Source organism: Poecilia reticulata, chromosome 23 (genome assembly GCF_904066995.2).
Source record: "Poecilia reticulata chromosome 23, P_reticulata-male-v2, whole genome shotgun sequence".
Lineage (NCBI taxonomy): Eukaryota > Metazoa > Chordata > Actinopteri > Cyprinodontiformes > Poeciliidae > Poecilia > Poecilia reticulata.
In genome coordinates this window covers 9,632,049-9,651,951 of record NC_088852.1, presented here as the reverse complement: position 1 = coordinate 9,651,951, position 19,903 = coordinate 9,632,049, and the positions used below count along the sequence as shown (strand labels likewise).

At 40.2% G+C, this 19,903-nt stretch overlaps 1 protein-coding gene across 1 annotated transcript in view; it reads left to right on the top strand.

Moving 5' to 3' along the window:
* The first annotated feature begins 236 nt into the window (after positions 1-236).
* LOC103459311 (uncharacterized) overlaps positions 237-19,903 on the top strand; it is a 31,634-nt gene continuing 11,967 nt past the window's right edge. The window contains exons 1-4 of the mRNA XM_008400778.3: positions 237-1,179; positions 7,541-7,672; positions 11,492-12,045; positions 12,204-12,362. Coding sequence (XP_008399000.2) covers positions 546-1,179; positions 7,541-7,672; positions 11,492-12,045; positions 12,204-12,362 — 1,479 coding nt within the window. The 5' untranslated portion in view covers positions 237-545. The remainder of the gene's footprint in view (positions 1,180-7,540; positions 7,673-11,491; positions 12,046-12,203; positions 12,363-19,903) is intronic.

Genomic DNA, 19,903 nt, shown 5'->3' with positions numbered 1-19,903 from the left:
TCAGGACTTTGACTAGGCCACTAGTCAAATCTTTAGGAAAAGTTGGACCAAGTTGATTTGTACTTTTTATTTAACCCCCCCCCACCCCCCCCCCTCCTAATAAATAAAATTAAAAAATACATTTTGAATTTAGAAGTTGTCTGACTTCTAAATTATTTTCATAATCAATAAATAGTAAAATGTGCTTTATTAAATCAAAAATATAGTTTACTAAATTAAGTTTTGATGTGGTTGTAAATGCATTTAGTTTTTTTTACCTCTGACAAATTACTTGAGTCAATTTACATTATGTAGTGTCTGAGATATTAAGATTACTTTAACTTTAATACACAGAGGCCTCACTGATGTGAAAAAGTTCCTTATTTATTCAGGCTAGCCCCTCCCCCTGCCGTCAGTCATAATTTGGCCACGCCCCCGATTCCATACTTGTCAATCAAGGTGAAGCCCCGCCCCCACATAGCTTGCACGTCGCGGAAGAAAAAAAAAAAAAACAGCAGCATTGGCGGCCGTTGGGGAAGAGAGTAAATAGAGGGAGAAGCCTCAAGATGGCTGACTCGCAGGGCTCTGTTCACCTCTCCGGAGCTCTGGCTGTTGCTCCTTCTCCTTCCGCTGCCGGAGCTTCGGTCAAAAACGGACTCGGTAAGGCAACCGAGTCGAAGGGAGCCGCTGACAACCGCCCGCAGTGTTCCGGAGATTTTAGCCCACCGCCACCGCCACCCAAGAAGGTCCGAGTCGAGGAGAGGAGCGTTAAACCCAAGAAAGTCAGCAAGGACGGGAGTGATGGAAGCAACGGCAGCGGGAAAAAGAAAACCCAGCAGCTCACTAAGCAGCAGAATTGTAGTAGCAGTAGCGCGGGGTTATGGAGCTTCAGCCCGGGTAAGACGAGCAGCAGCAGCAACCCTCCCGTGCCTGCTACCGATGGATCCCAGCCACTCAAAGTCTTTAAACAGAGCGATTTCTTCCTCCACAAGGCGCCTTCCTTGAAAACCAAGTGTAAAGATAAACAGAAGGAGAAGGAGAGAGAAAAAAGGAAAGGAGCCGGGGAGGAGAAAAAGAAACATAAACTGTTGGTGACCTCCGGAGTTGGGAATAATGTTACTAACAGCAACGACATTAAAGGATTTAACAACGTTTCTGCAGCGAAAAGAGAAAATGGAGATGTCCTGTTGCCATCAAAAGGTAGGCCATTATAATGTTCTTTTACGTCTTTAATACCAGAACTTTCATGTTTCTAATAAGTAGTCTCGAGTTGTGCCCTTTTATAGCTTCTTGGCTGGTAGATTCAGCCATTTGAGCATGTGGCCCTGACCCACAGAGTGGCTGCCTTTTAATTTATCCCAGCAGTCCCGCTTTTAGCTCCCGTTTTAAAATCATCACTCGTGAAATCCTACACAAACGAGCCAAGCGCTTCTGTAATCGACATTTGAACGCCAGGGGGAATGTTTACAACATGTTTAGTGATTTTTAAACTCAGTTTGATCGACGTGTCTACGGGCTGCGCTCTCCCAGCTTTTTTTTTTTTTTTTTTTTTGTCGCTCGCTCACCCGCGCGTGAACCCTCGAGCTCTAGAAAGAGCATCGGTTCGTCGCGCGACCTGGTAGTTGGAATTATAACCAGCCGCTCTCGTGCTGCGGCGGAATAGTTACGTAATTACGACGTATGGCTACAATGTTGCACATTTGATTAAAAAACGGCAACTATAGTGAAACTAAACCAAACGTCGACCTAGAACCCGAGCCGAGTTGTTTGTTTTTTATGCTTCTTCTGTTTATTTTTATTACGAGTTGTGAGCGTAGAAGAACTACACGCTCATTCTGTCAAAACAATATGACAGCCGCCCGCCATTATAGGCTAAGTGTTGTTTTGGTAGTGCACCACGCCCCCCTCTGTAGCCCCAGGCTGTATGGATGAGCAGTCAGACGGCGTCCTGAGCTAGCTTAAACAATTACGAAGGTGGTAAAAAAATTCATTTAGAAATTATCACAATTTGTTTCACCTTAACTGTATTTACGATTTATGTGTTATCACTGTCAAACTGTGTCGTTAAATACTACACATTCTGAGAAGCAACACTAACATTGTCACATATAGTTACCTAAATAAACTATTCAATCCTTCTACGACTTAACCATTGCATATTGAAAGTAATTGAATGTGTAAGGATTTATTTTGTTTTTGTCTGAAGGCACAAATCCTCAATTTACTTTTTCCCCCCCTCTTCTATTTCTTCTACGCAATGACATCGGTTGAACCAATCTCCCTGAGCTGCTTCATCTTACCAAGTGTGTAAAAGCAGTGCCAGGGCATCTGACTAGGCTGGCCACTTTTAATATTGGAAAGCTGAGTTTAAGTGCAAGGCTACTTCAATAATATGGCCTATTCTAAATATTGAATCCATGCAGTCTTTGCAACAACAATTCTGCATCTTTATTATATTTTAGTGACAGGGTGAGAGCCACAGTATAGCGGTATTCATACACTTTTTACTTCTCCACGTTTATTCAAGTTATAGCCAATAAAATGTTTATTAACTCTGAATCGCACATTTTAAGTTTTAGTCTTTTGACAAATATGTAGTTTTGTTTTATTCAGCTTAGCCATCTATTGTTGTTTTATAACTAAATTTACTGTCAATATAGTTGACTAAAATATGAAGTCACGTGAATGCTTTTTATTGGATCTTGAGTGTAAATAATTTCTTTTCTAAGGGAAGTCTTTGAAACTCATGACTTTCACCCCATGTTGGATGCAAACCGCCATTCACCCCACCACTCGAGAATGTTTTGTTTGATCTACTTTTTCCAAACTGTTTTTTCTTTCCTATAGCCTAAGCATATGTTTGCTGGTGAGCTCCTTTTTAAACTGACTTAAATTACTTGTATTAATCCAGTAACATCTGTCCATGCAGAGTTGTGGGTAATCCAGCAATAGTATTTCTGAATTAGTTTTTAATTTGGTTGTCGTCTATTATATAAATAACTTTGCATTATGGAACTTGGAATAGCAATGAATTTTATATTGTTTGGTTGACCAACCAGCTCTAAAATAGGAGGAGTATGGCATGTTTTTATTTTTAAAGTTTTTCTAAAATAAATACAATAAATCTGGTGTGACTGTGGGACCCATTTGTTTTGATGCCCTCAGATGAAATTCCATCCAACCAGACGGAAGTCTATTACAATTATTAACTAGAGTTGCCCTGTGTGTAATTTAATCTCAGTATAAATACATCTGTTCTGTATTTGTTGGAGAACGTTAGTCAACAAATTGCTTCAATACATGCCAAGGAATAAAGCAGACAAGCTGGGGATGTAGTTTTGGAGAAGTTTAAAGTTGGATTAGGTTATGAAACAATATCCCAAGCGTTGATAGACATCTTTATTTCATCATCCACAAATCTGGCTTCTATGGAAGAGTTGGCAAAAGAGAGCTATTGTGGAAATAAATCTTGTTTTCAGTTTGCCTAAAGGCATGATTGGGACACGGCAAGGTGTTCAGGTAAAACTGGACCAGAGTTGAACAATGTGACCAACATCCAGATTGTGTGGGAGAAAAGTAACACAGCTCACCCATCCCGACAGTAAAGTATACAACAAGATCAACTTTGGAAACAATGAAAAAATTTCCTTCCACTTTGCTATTATGCATTATATTCTTTTGGTCTATCACTTAAAGTCCTCATAAAACACGTTGCTGTCTGTGGTTGTAATGTAAAAACAACGTATAGGGTAGACATATTTTCGGACAGATCCTCGTTTTGTTTTCTGTGTGCCTGTGTCTCCTCACAAATGGACATTTCTAGTGCTCTGACTCCGGCAGGGAGATCCGGTGGGCACATGTCGGTGTGTGTGAGCGCATGATGTCACCCTTTTCCAGTTGGTCAGTTTAAGAGGTCATGACACACTGTGAACAGCTACTGCTGTCAAATTGGACACTAGGATAGGATGTTGTTGCCCAAGTCCAGCCGAAAGGTTGGAAGATACAGTGCTGTAAACAGACGGGGGGCGAAAAAAACACTTTTAATATTGTTGGTGTAAAAACACTAGCAAGGCAGTATTTTATAAAACTACAGAATTGACCAAAATTGGTATACATCTGTGTATTCTTGCTTTTAAAAATAAGGTAAATGATTTCCTTTAACAGTATTAATTTGACATTTATAGTTGCAGCATGAACTATTATTTTCTGACATGTCTAGTAATATTCCTTTCTCTGGTGTTAAACATTTTTTTCAGATGGGGTTAAGCATGGAGACCAACGGGTTGAGAAACACTTTCTTAAAGTTGCACTGTACTCTCTCTCTCTCTTGAAGGGCAAGAATTCTCCTACGAGGATCCAAGCAGTATCAGATCATCAAGTAATATTATTAGTGTTAGCTGGCGTTGGTGCTGCGACAGAAAAGGGTTGGTTGCTATCGGGATAGTGAATGTAAGCGTTTTAAGACGATTCTCAGAATTAAATCGCATTTTGTGATTGTATAGTTGAAATTTTTTACTCTATTAATAAACTGAAATAAGTAAATAAAAAAAGCAGCAATAATTAATGTTTAAGTAGCCTTAAAAACATTCTCAGCCCACTGTCGATGGTCGGAAACATGCAACAAATGTCACAATTTTTTATTTTTTTAAAGTTTTCCTTCTAACTCTGACCTGGGCTAGTCAAAGCGTTTATTTAGAAGTTAAAAAATGACTTTGTGTTGATGTAGATGTCTAATAGTTATCTTGGCCAGTAAGAGATGACTCAACATATTTACATAAAAGGTCACAGAATACCTCACTCTTTGAGTGATTATTGTGCAGAATATTACTTTTTTTATGGTTTTGCTCTCTGTAAAGCAAATCAGTACAACAAGCTCATACTAGCTGGTTCGTTAGCCATGCTGTCTGTTCAGGTAGAAGCTACAGTTTGCTGCTTAATCAACATGCTGCTGGTATCTTGTGTATTTTTTTCCCCTCAGCAAATATTTTCCATATTTGACTCTTGAAAAAACAAGAAACAAATGGACCCATAAAGTCTGTTCACCCTGGCGACTTCTCTGACATCTTTTAAAAGAGCTCTAAGTTGCTCAAACATCTTAGTCATAGTTACGCCTGGGTTGGATTTGGTTTGCCTTATTAGATATTATTTTCTTGAAAAGCTTGGACTTGCTATACCAGAAGCAGCATATTGATGCGGAGGTTTTCGTTTATAAGACGTCTGTGTGCTCGGCTTGTTTCATTGGAAATAAAAGATATCTTCTTCCCTGTAGCTATTTGTGAATCAAAAATCTGACTTCATGCACTTTTTTATTATGAATAAATTCAGTTTCATTTAGGGACCATGTGTGTGCTGAGATGCCGTTGACAGATCCACAGTATGAGCCTCCTGGAAAAAAATATGGTCTTCATTTAGCTCTTTTTTTTTTTTTCTTACTTGTATAACTTTAAGAATGCGACAGAGGCTTGATGGATTATGCTTCCCAGCGTTCCTGGGCACGCCAATGTTTGAGCTTGTTTTGAGTCTCCCATATTCAAACACGAAACATCCATTAAACTAAGCAGAGTGCTTCTTTTCTTTCATGCGTTTGTGTTCTTGTTTAAAAAAGAAAAAAAGTGCACGGCTTTTTTTTTTTATATTGATGAACAGACGTTGAAACTGAAAGAAGCAGTTTGTCAGTATTGGTTTACTATGTCAGGATTTGTACAGTAGCAATACTATGTTGCTGCAGGTCCAAATGTTCTCCTGCAATTTAAAGGTCACCAGGGGTCACCATGTTGCAGGTTTATACTCAGAAATGTCTGCAAAATACACAAGTTTTAAACACTGGTAAAATGAGAGCAAAACTGAGCACAGACAGTGAAAGAATGAAGCTGTTTTTCATTTAAAATTGCATTCCCCCCACCCCCCAACAGACAACATCAAACAAAAACCCACTGATATAAGCGTATATCTTATTTTCTCATTTTGTTCCCCTGAATTTAAGACGCTGGATGCGAGCAACGGGTGGTGTAGTTGGAGATTGCGAGCCGCCTGCCTCTGGCGTCTCTCCTGTGATCATCGGAATGGTGAAAACCACCCGCTGCGCTCCCCTTCAAAACCGACGGCTGCAGCAAAATCAGAAAACAAAACAGCCAGAAAAGGGCTGCACATTCATTTCTGAGCATTTATACCGCCACAGACGTCTGTATATTAGAACTAATGAAGCCTATGAGAAAGTTTCTGTTCACTTCTATGGGGAATTCCCCTGTATTGAGCTGTGATGCAGTCTGCTTTTTCCCTTTTTCTTTTCAGTGCAGTTGAGGTTAGGCCAACCACCTGGGCTGCTGTCTCCTAGACGCAGGAACAGACTATTTATGAATCTAACACCTCTGGCAGGGTTCATTTTTCTTTAAATCTGGCAGTAAAGTTGAGGCTCCCTCCACTAAAGCCTGCTGCTTCCTCTGGAGCCAAATTGATATGAAACTTGCAGCTTTTATTTACCTAATTTCTTTGAGTGATCTGACATTTATTTTATTCTTGATGTTCAATTTATAAAATGAGGCACTTGAGTGTATTGAGTAGTTTTCCCTCGCTAAATTTTGACGGGCCACTCTATTGAGGCTGCGCAAAATATCGACATTTCAAAATCCAAGTGCGATAACTGTTGGCTTATTCCAAATGTTATGAACTTGCATTTTGTTTGTTAATGTATTAATTAGACAATTGGACAGAGTCTCAGAAGCAGATGATAAATGTCACCTATAGGTCCTTGAGAGCTATAGCAGCAGAAATCTTTCTTTCTACAGTTTCTGGTGTGAGCTGTCATTCATTATTCATGATAGGATCAGAGCTGACGTCACACTGTGTGTGTGTGAAAAAAGTAGAATTTCTGCAAAACAATGTTTCACATTTTAAATGATCACCTCCACTGATTTATTTCCCTGACATCTATACGGACAATAACGATATTTACCAATCTGTGAATTTTTGTAGCCAGCTGGTCAAGTTGAAAATTGGTAGATTTCAGTTGAAAATTGGTAGATTTCAGTCACCAGCTTACTTGGCGTTATCTGAGTGTTAATGTCGAATCGGTTCACTTATTATTCTTCTCCGCTCCTGCAAGGGTTCTTTTATCTTTGATCCTGCAAACAGTGAGTAGAGCTAGACTGTGGTCTTCTACCCGCAGTATGAAAACACAGCTTCCTTTTTACCAGCTGCTTCTGCTGACAGGGTTCAAAGAAGAAAGTTATCAGGTTTTTTTTTTTATGAATTTTTTATGGGAAGTGAAAGGAAGCAAATGATCAAAGAGGGCGAGTAATAAAAAGATTGGATCAAACTTGGAAGTTTTATCAAGAAACGTGGAGGCTCGTTGCTCAGCCGGGAACTGCGGGTGTTAGTCAGCGTCCTTGCTGTACCTTTCCAAAAAAACAACAAAAAAAAAAAAACACTCCAGCAAAAAAAAGAGGAATATTACAATTTTCATCAGATTTTTCTGGTTTAAAAAAAAAATTTAACCTGGACTAAGTGCGCATCAACTTGTGTGGTCTGCAATAATGAAACCCTATCTTATCCATTTCTGCAGAAAACCCCAACAAGGACGAGATGAAGGCTCGCGAAAAGAAGAAGGTGAAAGAACGAGAGAAGGAGAAGAAAAAGCACAAAGTGATGAATGAGATCAAGAGGGAGAACGGCGAAGTCAAGCAGCCGATTAAAGGTTGGTGGAAACACTCATGCATACCAAATGTTGAGCGGGAGGGAAACAAATCTCGTCTGTTTAAGCTGCACTTGGTGAAAGTGGTATTTTAAGAAGTCCAAACTGGAAATGCCCCCCAAACCAATTTAAGTTACATTTACAACAATTATTTTCTAATTAAAGTAATTATTAGGGAGGTTTGATTGTTAAATAAATAAAGCCTAAACGACAGAAAGCAGCACAAAACTTTGACATAGCATAGCAGTGTCTGACGTCGGATTGAACGTGCGCCATATTTCAATTTCCTTCTTCCACAAGATGGTGTGCAGTTAATCATTAGTGCAAGATTATTGTTCAGAGGTTATAAAAACTCCTCGTACGGTGCCGTAAAAATCAAAACGTTTCACTGTAACGGGGCAGCAGGAAGCTGAAGGTGTGACGATGGCATCCGTGACATTAGGTTGACCTTTGGGGCGGGTTTCCTGCCATGTGATGAAACGGAGCTCATGATTTATTTAGTCGAACCATCTGACTTTCTGTCAGCTTCTGCACTCTGATTTTAAAGCTGTGACACGAGGAAGTAGCTCACCTGCATTCGCAGTACAAGTGTGCCTCTGTAATACTCCTTTTTTGGCTTTTGGTCACTTTTGCTCACGGTTCATAAATTTGTTTTCCCTCCTAGCCTTTTTGTCTCTACGTTTATTAATATATTGTTACTCACTACCCAGCCAACTTGTATTTTATTTGTATCATAAAATAGCATGAAAATATTTTCTTCTTTTTGTTTTCCCAATCAGGAAAAACATACGTTGAGCAAAGCTCACAAGGTTAAATCCGCATCAAACGGGAGTGCAGATCTCAGTGAATACCGGCTTTATTCCCATTGATTTGATTTGTTCTGAAGCTACAGTCGGACTGGCAGTCTTCCATAGCATAATGTCATGGCCGCGCCGTGACATTTCAAGGACTTAGCGGCACTTTAACCACACACCATGACCACTGGCTGCAGATGGAAATTACATAGAGATTATCTGTAATATGTCACTCTTCCTGCTCTCTGTAGAGAGGAAGTGCGGCCTCGTAACGTTGATTCATCTTCTCATTACTTATGAAGAGTTGGGAGATGACTGGTTCTAGCGAGAGACCGAGAGTAAGAGCGAGCGCTAATCCTGCAGTCACCCTGCGCGGGAGTCTGGTGCTTAATCATGTGTGTTTAGGATAATGGAGATGCTGAAATCCACCGTGAGATTTTGAATCTTCTGAAGGAGGAGAGAGGGGGGGGGGAGTTTACTAGCACACCATAATAGGAAAGTACCGTGGTGTTAAATCGGAGTATTCAACCTGCAAGTGACATAGAGACTGAGAGGAGAAAGTTAGAAATCTAATCAGCGAAAGAGTGTTAAGTTTACAATTGAGACAGAGAGAGAGAGAGCGAGGCAGCCAGTGGAGGAAAGGATAGAGAATCGATAAGCAGCAAACGACCATTCTGACAGTAAATCTTTTTTACTGCCGCTGAGGTTGTTTGTGGGCCTTGTGTGTGGATTTGACTGCAAACTTATCTGACCTTAAACAGATCAGGACTGTTCAGCCGAGTGGCACAAGGAATTTTAGTTATTCATTAGACGTGCTTTTACTTTAAAGCAGGCGGCAGAGAGGGGAACAGAAAGAGATTTCCTGTCAGGACTAGCTCCACTGGTTTTATTACGACGGTCATAACACTGAGGGTTGCAGTGAATTAACTGATGGAGTGGCTGTTTGTTTAAAAAAAAAAAAAAAAAAAAAAAAGGCTTTTCAGTGTTTGTATTTAGTTTCTGCGTTGGTCTGTTAGAGCTTTCTGATTAACCTGCACAAGGATTTTAACTAGATTTTAATTATAGCGATGGAACCTTCAATTTATCTGCCCTGTCCATTGATTGGCGTATCGATGATTAAAAATCAGGTTTCATTTTTTGTTTATTATAAAATGCATTAAAACACAAGCGTCCCCCCTTTTGTTTTTTTTTTGTTTTGTTCTATAATTGCACTAATTTCCATTTTCTTTTTGAGAACTGTAACATAACAAGATGCAGGAACAACATTCAAAACATTTTAACCAGCTTCCTGCTGTATTAAAAATAATCCGAGCAAAAGTGACATGATTAAAGAGTGTCAGCATAATCTGGTATCTTTAGATACAGCGTGTTTTCTGGCCAAACTGGTTAAAAACTAGTGTTATTTTGATCGATGCCCAATATTTTCCGGACCCTTTTTAGTTTTTGATAGATTCTTTGACACATCATTTTCTTTTTCTTTTCTGGATTTCAAAATCACCGCTTTATGTTAAGCGACCTTTTTGCTTCTAAGATGTGTGTTTGTACACTTGCGGGACATTTGAAGTCAAAACCCAAAACCTGAAGAAGTATCAGCCTGATGAGTAAATAATAATGTTCTTTGAATTTTTCAGTCTGTCAGACGACGGAAAGCCATGTGAAAATATTACACAGCATATTATGACTTGGCTGTGGATTAGAAACCTATAAGCCTAATTATATGAGTGATCCTAATTAGCCCAAATAATCAGAAATGTATAATTATGTAACGACGGTGAAGGCCTGCTTCTCTTCTGAATGTGAAATGATTTGGTCGTTCCATGGAGAGTTTCACTTTCATTTTTCAACGATTTGTTTGAGACGGCCTCGGCAAAGGTTTAACCTGTTTAAGGGTCATTCTATTAATCGTGTGAGACAAACACATGCCGCACTTTTCAGACTTTTATCCTTTAAAAGATGAAATAACTGAGGCTAAATTTCTTTTCACATAAAATTAAATGCAATGAAGCTTGTGGCAGCAAAAAAATAAAACAAAGCAGTGTAAAGCGGTTATTAAATTTAGTCCTGGAAAATAATAACAGAAATCTCCACCAGACCGATTATGATCCGGGCATTTTTGTCAATATCTGGCTGGTGTGATGAACGGTTCAGATTTTGGAACAGAAGTGTTTCTGTTTGTGTCCATATTTAGTTTGAGTCGAGTGGGGGGAGGGGTGATTTGTGTGTTAAAGAGCTTTTGGATTAGTAGCTCTAGTATTGTACTCTAAATACCCCGTCTCTCTGCTGCTCTCTTTAATACCGTCTGTCTCTCTGCTGTTTCACATTCTGCATCCCCTTCCTCCCTCGTCTGGCAGAAAGAACACGCTCTAACGGTGTCGCACACACACACACACGCACACACACACACACACACACACACACACACATTATATGCACACAGACAAAAATGAGAGTAAGGAATAATCTTCATCATATCAGAGCCTAGAAGATTCAACCTGGTAATTGTTTCCCTCACACACGCAGTCGCAAACGGCGCCAAGCTGAAATTTCCACGTTCCAATTTGTCTCGCTTCTGGGATTTAAGGAGATGAACCGTGGCGCAGTTTGTTTTTTTTATTTATTTATTTTTTATCTCTCTTCAGATATTGACTAAACTGTTTCCTGACTTAGTCGGCGCTGCTTTTCTCGAGGGATTCTGTTTCAATTTATTTAGTATGTACACCACGGGAGGCGCATGTCAGCTGGGGAGAGCGATGACTCATCTGTCTGCTCTTGTTTAAAAATAGTTAGTGCTCATTACTTTTCAGGGTTCTCCTTTAAATGCTTGTTTAAAGTAGTCGGCTTGTTTGGATTGTTAAAGGCTCGGTGTGGATGTTTGGATTTCTTCTATTACTTGTTGTTTTCCGAGATCAGAAAGCGAGAGAAACTATTCAGATATGGTTTAAAATAATTCTTGAATTTGCTTATTATTGAAAACTTATTTGACAACTAAACTTCGATCTCCCTGTCTTTCTGTCGGGCCCCTGTCCAGAAGAAAAAGAGAAAGCGAAGATCAAGTTGGAGGAGCAGCAAATCAAAAAAGTGAAGAAGAAAAAGAAGAAGAAACACAAAGACGGGGAGAAGCACAAGCGAGTGAAGATGTACCACCGCTCCTGCCAGACCATCTGTGCCGGCCTGCTTCTCCTACCACCTCCTCCCTCCTCATCCGCCAACTCCTTCTCCTCCTCTGAGCAAACAAACGACTCTTCTGCGTCGCCCTTCAAGTCTCCTCCACCCGTTTACCTCACGCCCAACAACAAAAACTCCAATCTCTGGCCCTCTTCTCCTCTTCCTCCTGCCTCCAAGTCACTCTTCAACTCCTCCAACTCAAAGCTCCCCTTTTCTACAAAACGCAACTTGCAGAGCATCCATCCTGGAATGGCAGGCCTCGAGTTTGCACCCTACATTTATATCGAAAACCAACCGAATGGAGGGGCTCTGGTAGCTCATGCGTATGCATCTCAGCTCTCCTCTCTCTCTGTGGACCAGAGGCAGAGATTTGCCCAGGAGTTTGTCACGTTATCGTTCAGCGAGGACCAGTCCAAGGTAAAGTGCTTCTGAGAAATGAATAACTTTTCAGGGTTTCGGTTTTTTTTTTTTTTTTTTTTTTTTAAGAGCGCTTTTAATGTTGCACGTCTCATTCCAGAAACCTAACCTGTCGTTTCCGAATCACATTTCCAGATTCTTCCTCTGTTCTGTTGCAGGCAGCTCACTACGTCATGGGAATTGTTCACGGAGAAGCCAAGAACCTTCCCGACTTCTTGGATTACTTTTCGACCAAGTTCCCATCGGCTCCTGTCAAAATGGAAATACTCGGAAAGAAGGACATAGAAACAACCACTATGGCTAATTTCTGCTCTCAGGTAGGTTGAACTCAATCACAGAGAAAATGGAGAACGTACAGAACGCCAAATTTAAAAGGCCAAATGTTTCCACATTCTGTCACGTTCAAACACAATCTTTCCATAGACGTAGAGGCAATAATTTTGAAGTGGAATGAGAATTTTCTTTGCAAATAACCTTTTTTTTTAAAATTATAGCTAGAGCATTAACTTTTTAAGTCTTCTAACAAAATATTTAAAACCACACATCAGTTTCATTTCACTTCACAGTTGTGCGCTACTTTTTTTTTTTTTTTGCAGTCTATTGCAAAATATCTTAGTAAAATACACAAAGGTTTGTGGTTAATATTTGAAAAACACGTGAGAAGACTCGAGGTGTGTTTTGCATAAAATGTGCAGAAGAACAGACATGTACGGTTTTTGCTTAATTCTTGAGCTGAGCTTTGTTTAGAAAACAGCCCAAGCAGTCAAGGTCCTGCTTAGATAAAGATCACTTGCAGCAGAAGTAAAAGGAGTAACGAATGCCAACGCAGCATTTTAGACTTTAAACTGTCTCGCATTATGCAGGCTTGCAGGCACAGGAAGAGGCGGAGGCCTGCAAATTGAAGCTTGTTGTTTTCTGTCGTACAAGGGGAGAGACCGAGACACATTCACACCCGCGCCGACCTGTTTACGTCTATTTACTCTGTAGTGAGTCGAGCTGCATGTTGCGGTCCGAAGCAGGGAAGATGTCGCTGCAAGTGAAAATGGTCTTGGCTGGTGAAGTTAGAACACGCTTTGAAGCATTTTCACAGAGATATTTTATGAGCAGAATTGGTTGGTTTGCGGTTTCCCTCTCGAGGCACAAGATGTGAATCTTAAAATACTGAGCAGTTTAAGCTGTGATCAGTGCTGTACAGATTATTGGAGTTATAATGACAGGATACAGTAATATGTTAACTTCAACTGGAGCAAATTGTCCGTGATTTATTTAAGTACGCTTTTTGTATTTTGAAATAGCCTGCCTGCCATGCAGTGGTTTCTTTTAGAAGATAAATATTTGAGCAGTGCTACCCTCTACAGGGCTCTTTTGGTGCAAGTTCTTTATGATTCTCTGTATTGGTTTGTGGAAATGCACCAATCAGAATTTTGTGGCCGATATTCGGTCAGTTTTTTTTTCTTTCTTTACCTTGGATGTTGTTTTTCAATGATTCTTTAATCTCTATTAATTCAAAATTATATTTCTATCTTTGCTGTTATTTCAAGCAGTAATTCTTCTTATTAGCTGTTAACATGGGTAGCGTTACTAAAACTGTTCGTAACTTCCTGTTCATGTTCTCTAGAGAATGTAACATGCTGCCTAAAGGCTGCAAATATTCTCAATTTCCAGACAAAGGTTGAAAACTCAAAAGGTAAAAATTCTAAACTGTCTTCCATTCGGTATTCCTGCACCCTGAATGAACAGGAAACAATAGAAACGTCTCAAAAAGTGACTCTAGCCACATATTGCCTCAGAAACATTCAAGTGATTAATAAATGAATGAATAAATGTGTTGTTTAACTGCTGAGTGGTTGATAGAGTTGTATGGTTGTGGTTTTAAGCATCTGGTTAAAGCATCTGCCTCCATCTGTTCAGCATTATTAACATGTTTGGTGTTCATGCAGGAAATCTGGTCTTAATTCTTTTTAGACTGAACAGTAACAACAATGTGAAAACTTTTATACAATAGACATTTGGGCAAAATTTTTATGTCGGTGCTGTCCAAATACAATTTAAATGGGAACTGAAAACCTTTTTTCTTACTGTCTGACCTTAAACAGCTTTACTGATTTATGTAAATTATTATTAAACATAAAGTGGCTTTTTTTAAGCAGTGTAGGTAAATATCCGCTTTCACCTGTGCCTATCTAGAGAAATGTAATTCAAACGTAACAAATGATCATAAAAATAAAAAAATAAAAACATAGAAAAAAGAGGAAAATACAAGTGATGGCAGAAAATGCGAAGCGGCATTACCAGGCTGTGAGAGATGAAAGCTGTAATGCAGGTAGCAGCAGTTCACAGCATGTCAGGCCGGGAGTCAAAAACCACTTAAAAAAAAAAGGTGTTTTTCATCTTCGCTATTTAAAACGCTTGAGCGCTGCCGCAGCTGATAGTCTGAAACCTGGTGAGCCCAACCGTTTGAGGACAACTGGCTAAAGGGAGGAACGTGTGTGTGTGCGCGCGCGCGCGTGTGTGTGTGGGCGGGCTCATCCGGATGGTCTCCAGAGCCCTGTGACACAGATACACCTCTTCATTTCGACTCGTCTCAGGCCTACAGTTTACTAATGAAAAGCCTTTTGTTGCCTCAGACCTCCTGAGTAGGTCGGTAGTAAGAACCTGCCTGCTCTTTTGCAGTGGAAGCGTGTGAATGCTGCAGGGGGCGTGTGAGGGGCTTTTCTTTCTACAACACTCCCTTTGGGTTTACTGGAACTGAAAAAAAAATAACCTAAAGGTTTTATTATTTTTTTGAATTTCTTTGGAGCTTGGCTGCATTAAATAAAAAATTGTAATCTCTGCACATTTTAAAGGAAAACCCCAGAATATCTAAGTTAATTCTCTACATTTGATCTAATCTAACTAAACCCCTTGTCTTGCTTCTCAGTCTAATGTTCTCTGCGGGGCTAACGTCATTGTCCACTGGCCTTGTTAATTTTTTCCACTCCCTCGTACCTCTCAGCAGTGACCTTGGGATGTAGATATACAGTCTGCACATACACACAGATGTGAGCCTGCATACTGATAACATACACACACACATGGATTAATGGTGTATCAGGCACATTTTTTCTCTCCCTTTCTTTCTCTTTTATTGTGTGCCTCACTCTGTTAGTCTTTCAGTGTCTCTTTTATCCCCGTGCTCCACGGTTCTGCTCAGTTGTGTAGTAGCTCTGTGTTCCAGCCATGAATGACTGCACTGCTGCCTTTTATATGGTGTGAGGGCAGAAAGGAAGGAATAAAAGGAGAAAGAGAGGGAGAGAGAGGGGAAAAAAGGCGAAAGCTGCTTGTGCAGGTTTTTCACTTCGCCTTCAAGAGCTCACGGTTTATTTGCAATGTTCGAATTGTGAAAGCGGGCAGGAGCCAGAGTTGGTGCGTCGGGTGTTTTTGAATTTAGTACCTGACTGAAGCCATTTTCACTGCTGGGAAGGATTATAGAAGATTACAGCTCTCCATTTTCTCAGGGTAGGCAGAGCCCAGCAGTCGATACATGATGTGCCTTTACTAAGAAGTAATTTGTTCTCTTGTTCAGTCACAGGTAGCAGGAATGTTGTCACAACATCAGGTGATAAGCGAGCAGGAACACAGTGCAATCTTTATAAGGTGGAATAATCGTCACCTCACATTGCACTCATGTAAGTGTGGTGAATTCAAAAAATGACGTAAGCAAATTGACTATCTAGCAGCTTATAAAGGTAAAGCAATGACTCAGAAAACTCTACTGCTGCTAAAACAACATTTTACATTTCACAACCATAATAATGTGGTGAATGACATTTCAGTTATTTTACTGTAATTTTCAAGTGTCCTTTTTGTCAGTTATAAGTTATAGCTGTGTTTCCACTGGCCAGACAGTTGTACGAAAAATAACTTTGCTTGACGGAAACTGAAAATTCGCGTCTTTTGATTAAAGTGTTTTTGCGGTGGTTGAGGCGGTGTTTCGGCTGTTACGCTATTTGTGTATTTCACAAAACCACAACGGAAACGCTTTTTTCTCATCACACGTCATGTGATTAACAACTGGTGAGGCATGTTTTCTAATGACTTATTGCATGATTAAGCTTATTCACATCCGATTTTAATTCGAGGTAGTATGATGATAAGGCAGTACTAAGAGAATGGAGTAGTAATTTTATGAGAACTCCAACACGAAAAGAAAGAAAATAATTATTTTCTATCTTTTTTCTAATTAAAATGACTTTTTAAGGTGTTCTAATTGTGCATTGCGTCTTTAGTCTGCTAATATGACTATATTTTCATAATTAAGCAAAGATTCTTGTAGCCATGCCCTAATATTCCATCATCCAAATCAGAGAAGGGATGAGTGAAATAAAATAACTTTTTAAAATTATTTTCTGTCGTGTGTAATTTTATTTTATTTTTTTTTAGAAAAGAAAGCAAGAGAAAATTATTAAAATCTGATCTGGTATAAACTATTTTTTACTTTCAGTCCATATCGCCCAGGGCCTAAGAGGACAGCACTGTTTTTGATCCAAGTGAAAAATAAAAGTATGTTCGCCATTAAAAAAGAGAAAAATAATTGCTTTACAGGCAAAGCAATCAGCGTTACATCACTGTTTATGTCTATTTAAGGTTTTACATTCACCTGTCTACCTTTGAAGATAGCCAGGGGAGAGATTATGATCCAAAAGTGTGTTCAGTTGTGTGTGAGACCCCCAGTCAGCAGCCTGGAGCTTTGTTGTGACGCAGGCACAGTAATGGACTAATAGACTTAGCAGTCAAGAGACGGGCCGGGTCTAATGACTGAGACAGAGAGACGCTGAGATCCGAGGAAGAGGGAGACGCAGGCAGACACAGGGGTTGCAGAAAGGTCAGCTAGAGTAGTGAGACGATGGCTTAGCGTAAACTCAGCCAGGATGAGTTGATTAAAGCCGAGGGAAGTTGGTGCAGAATTAACAAGCAGAAGAACAGTTTAACTTTCCAGCAGGGATCAGAGGTTTATGAAGGAAATAGAAAAGAGGGGGCAGATGGAGAGACGAGACCAAGACAATGGAGAAAATGAGACGAGTCGAACGCAGAGTAGACGTTGGTGTGTTGGCGCGCACGTAGACAGAGGCGATGAACCGGAGAATCTCGTTGATAACTACTCGAGAGGAAGTCTGCCGCATTTCCCTTTTCCTTCTGTTTTCCTTCTCTTAATATAGACCCGAGCAGCGAGCCAGCCGCAGACTGTAAAACGCGTCTGTTTATTTGAGGCCCGGATAGTGTTTCCTAATGCCGCTCTTTGCAATCGACACGGGGGTTATTCAGCTGTTAAATTATGCACATGTAAACACACAAACGCAGATAAATAGATGCTCGTGAGCGGGGCTAATTAAACCAGGCACACAGATAAATGCATCCACTCACAAACGCACACTGTGACACTGCGGAAGTCATTTGTGGATGTTAAGATGAATCCATGTGTGCACAAACATATTTGGGTCATTGACTCCGTGGCACTTTTTAAAGTTGTGTGTGTGTGTAGGGGGGGAATCTTCCAAGCCTTTGGCATACATCCTCTTCAGTGTTGGGACACAGATCTAATGAAGTGGGAGAAGCACAGCATATAGTCATGTTGCTTTTTGCCTCTCAAACAGAATGAGTCAGATAGTTTTATATTTAGGTGGTTTATAAATTACACACACCGCTAGGTCCGTTGGTAAACAGCAATGTGGAAAACACCTGCAGCGTGGAGGCTACATGTACTCAATGCTCTTTTGGAGCCGCTTCTGAGTAGCTTCAGTTTGGGATCCGGCACCCTGCCCAGAGACGCTCCTGGCAGCTGTCAAGCAGTTTCTCCTCAAGTGTTTCTCCAGGTTATACTTTATGCTCTCATTGCCTATCCTTCATTTGCCATTTCTTTAATATTTCCTTTTTCTGTTTTTAACCAAACCTGGGACAATTTGCATCCTCTGAGATGTTCCAATTTTGGGATATTGTTGGTCTTCATGATTCTGTTTGTTCACTAATTGCCATCAACAAACCTCTGAGGCTTTCACAGAACACCTGGGTTTAAACTGAGATTAACGGTGTTTCCCGAAAATCCCAAAATTGCAACTTTTGTCACACCGCCACCGCGGTTCGAAAAACCTGTTCACTCCCTCGCCTGTGGTGGCGCTGCACCAAGAACCACTGAAGGAACAAACACAAAAACCTCCGAAGAAGACCCTGAGCTCAGCTTCGTTCTTCACGAAATGTAAACGATAATGGAGTGCCATTAGATTTCTCTTTCGTTTTTGGTAAAAGACCACAAGCTATTTCCTCTGCCAGCTCTAGATTCAAGCATTTGTTTTGGTTGTGTTTACCCACAATGCCCTGAAATACAGTCTGCCTCCTGCTTTTTGAGCAGTCTCTGATCTGTTTGCATCCGAACCGCACTAGGAAACTGAACAGAGACCTTGTTCGTTTTTTTGGTCTGCATCAGAGTTGGTTATGCATTCACACCTCTCCGAACGAACCAGACTTTTTAATCAAATGAACCAGAAATAAAAGTTTTAACTATTTTCCCAATTATTTGTTACAGGAGAGCATCAATAAATGTTAGTACATTAGAAAATGTAACTAAATGCAGTTACTGTGTGAAGTTTAGTCATATAAGGAAAGTGGTATCCTGAAGATGCCTATTTCCAATGGGAATGTTTTTCAAGGATTTAATTGTTTGTGGCGCTATGAAAGCTGTGCCAAGCAGTGACATCCATACAGTTACCAAATAATGAAAATCTGAGTTTTTATCATATTTTCTATTGTTAGCACAACAGTACCACAAAACATCATGATAAAATTAAAACTACATATCTCCAGTCCCATAGGTCAATTAATAAGCGATTAGTTGACCCATATGGCCCATAAGATCTCCAGGATCTTATTTAGGGGCACCAAAGCAAAAAGAGGACAACAAATAATGCCTCACTTTACAGAATATTTTTTTTCTTTAAACAAGAATTAAAAAATGCAATTAGCTTGTGGTTAAAAGTGACAAAATCTTGAAAAGATCAAGGAGAATTTAGTTTTTTCAAGGCTCCTTATGTATTTCGATTCTTTTTCCTTTTTGTCCGTGTTCTGTCTGCACTCACTGTGCTGTGGTGATGTCACTCTCCAGCCTCTCTCTCTCTTTCCTCCCCACTTCCCTCCACCTGTTTCTTCCTCTCCCGGGTATCCTGATTCCTCTCCACCTCCATCTCTGCCTCGTTGTCAAGTGGTGACTCACTGAAGGCGCGCAGCCAAGGATTTGGCTAGCCCGGACCCACACACACAAACACATACACACGCGCGCGCACTCGCTGCACCCGCATCCGAAATCAGCCAAGAGTACAGCGTGCAGGCCACATGCTGCACGTACTGCATTGGCACGCACACACAGAGGGACTGTTGAGGGCCAAAGCTGTGAGAGACGGGTAGATGCACTGTCACACACGCGCGATGCTTCGTCAGCCAAGTGAAAAGCCCCAAACCGTCTGAGTCACATCAAGTGGAGCAGAAACGGAAAAGTAAATCCGCCGGCACTCACACATACAGTGTCTGTTCTGACACCCAGTGATGATTTTACAGCTTCCATGTGAATGTGTTTCTCTCCAGTTCAGACTTTACTGCATCCGGTGTTTGTTCCCCTGAAACTCACTGGAATAAACAATAAACATTGCTCGTGGTTTGGTAGCTCTAGAAACATTGTATTTAGCTGTAGGAGATCAGTTTTGTGTGTGAGAATTCCTTGAAAAATTAGGCATTTAAAGGGGGAAAAAAAGTATCTCTCTTCTATTGAAAGACAAATATGTACTGCAATTTGATTTAAATTTGAATTTACACTCGTATTTTTATTTTTAGT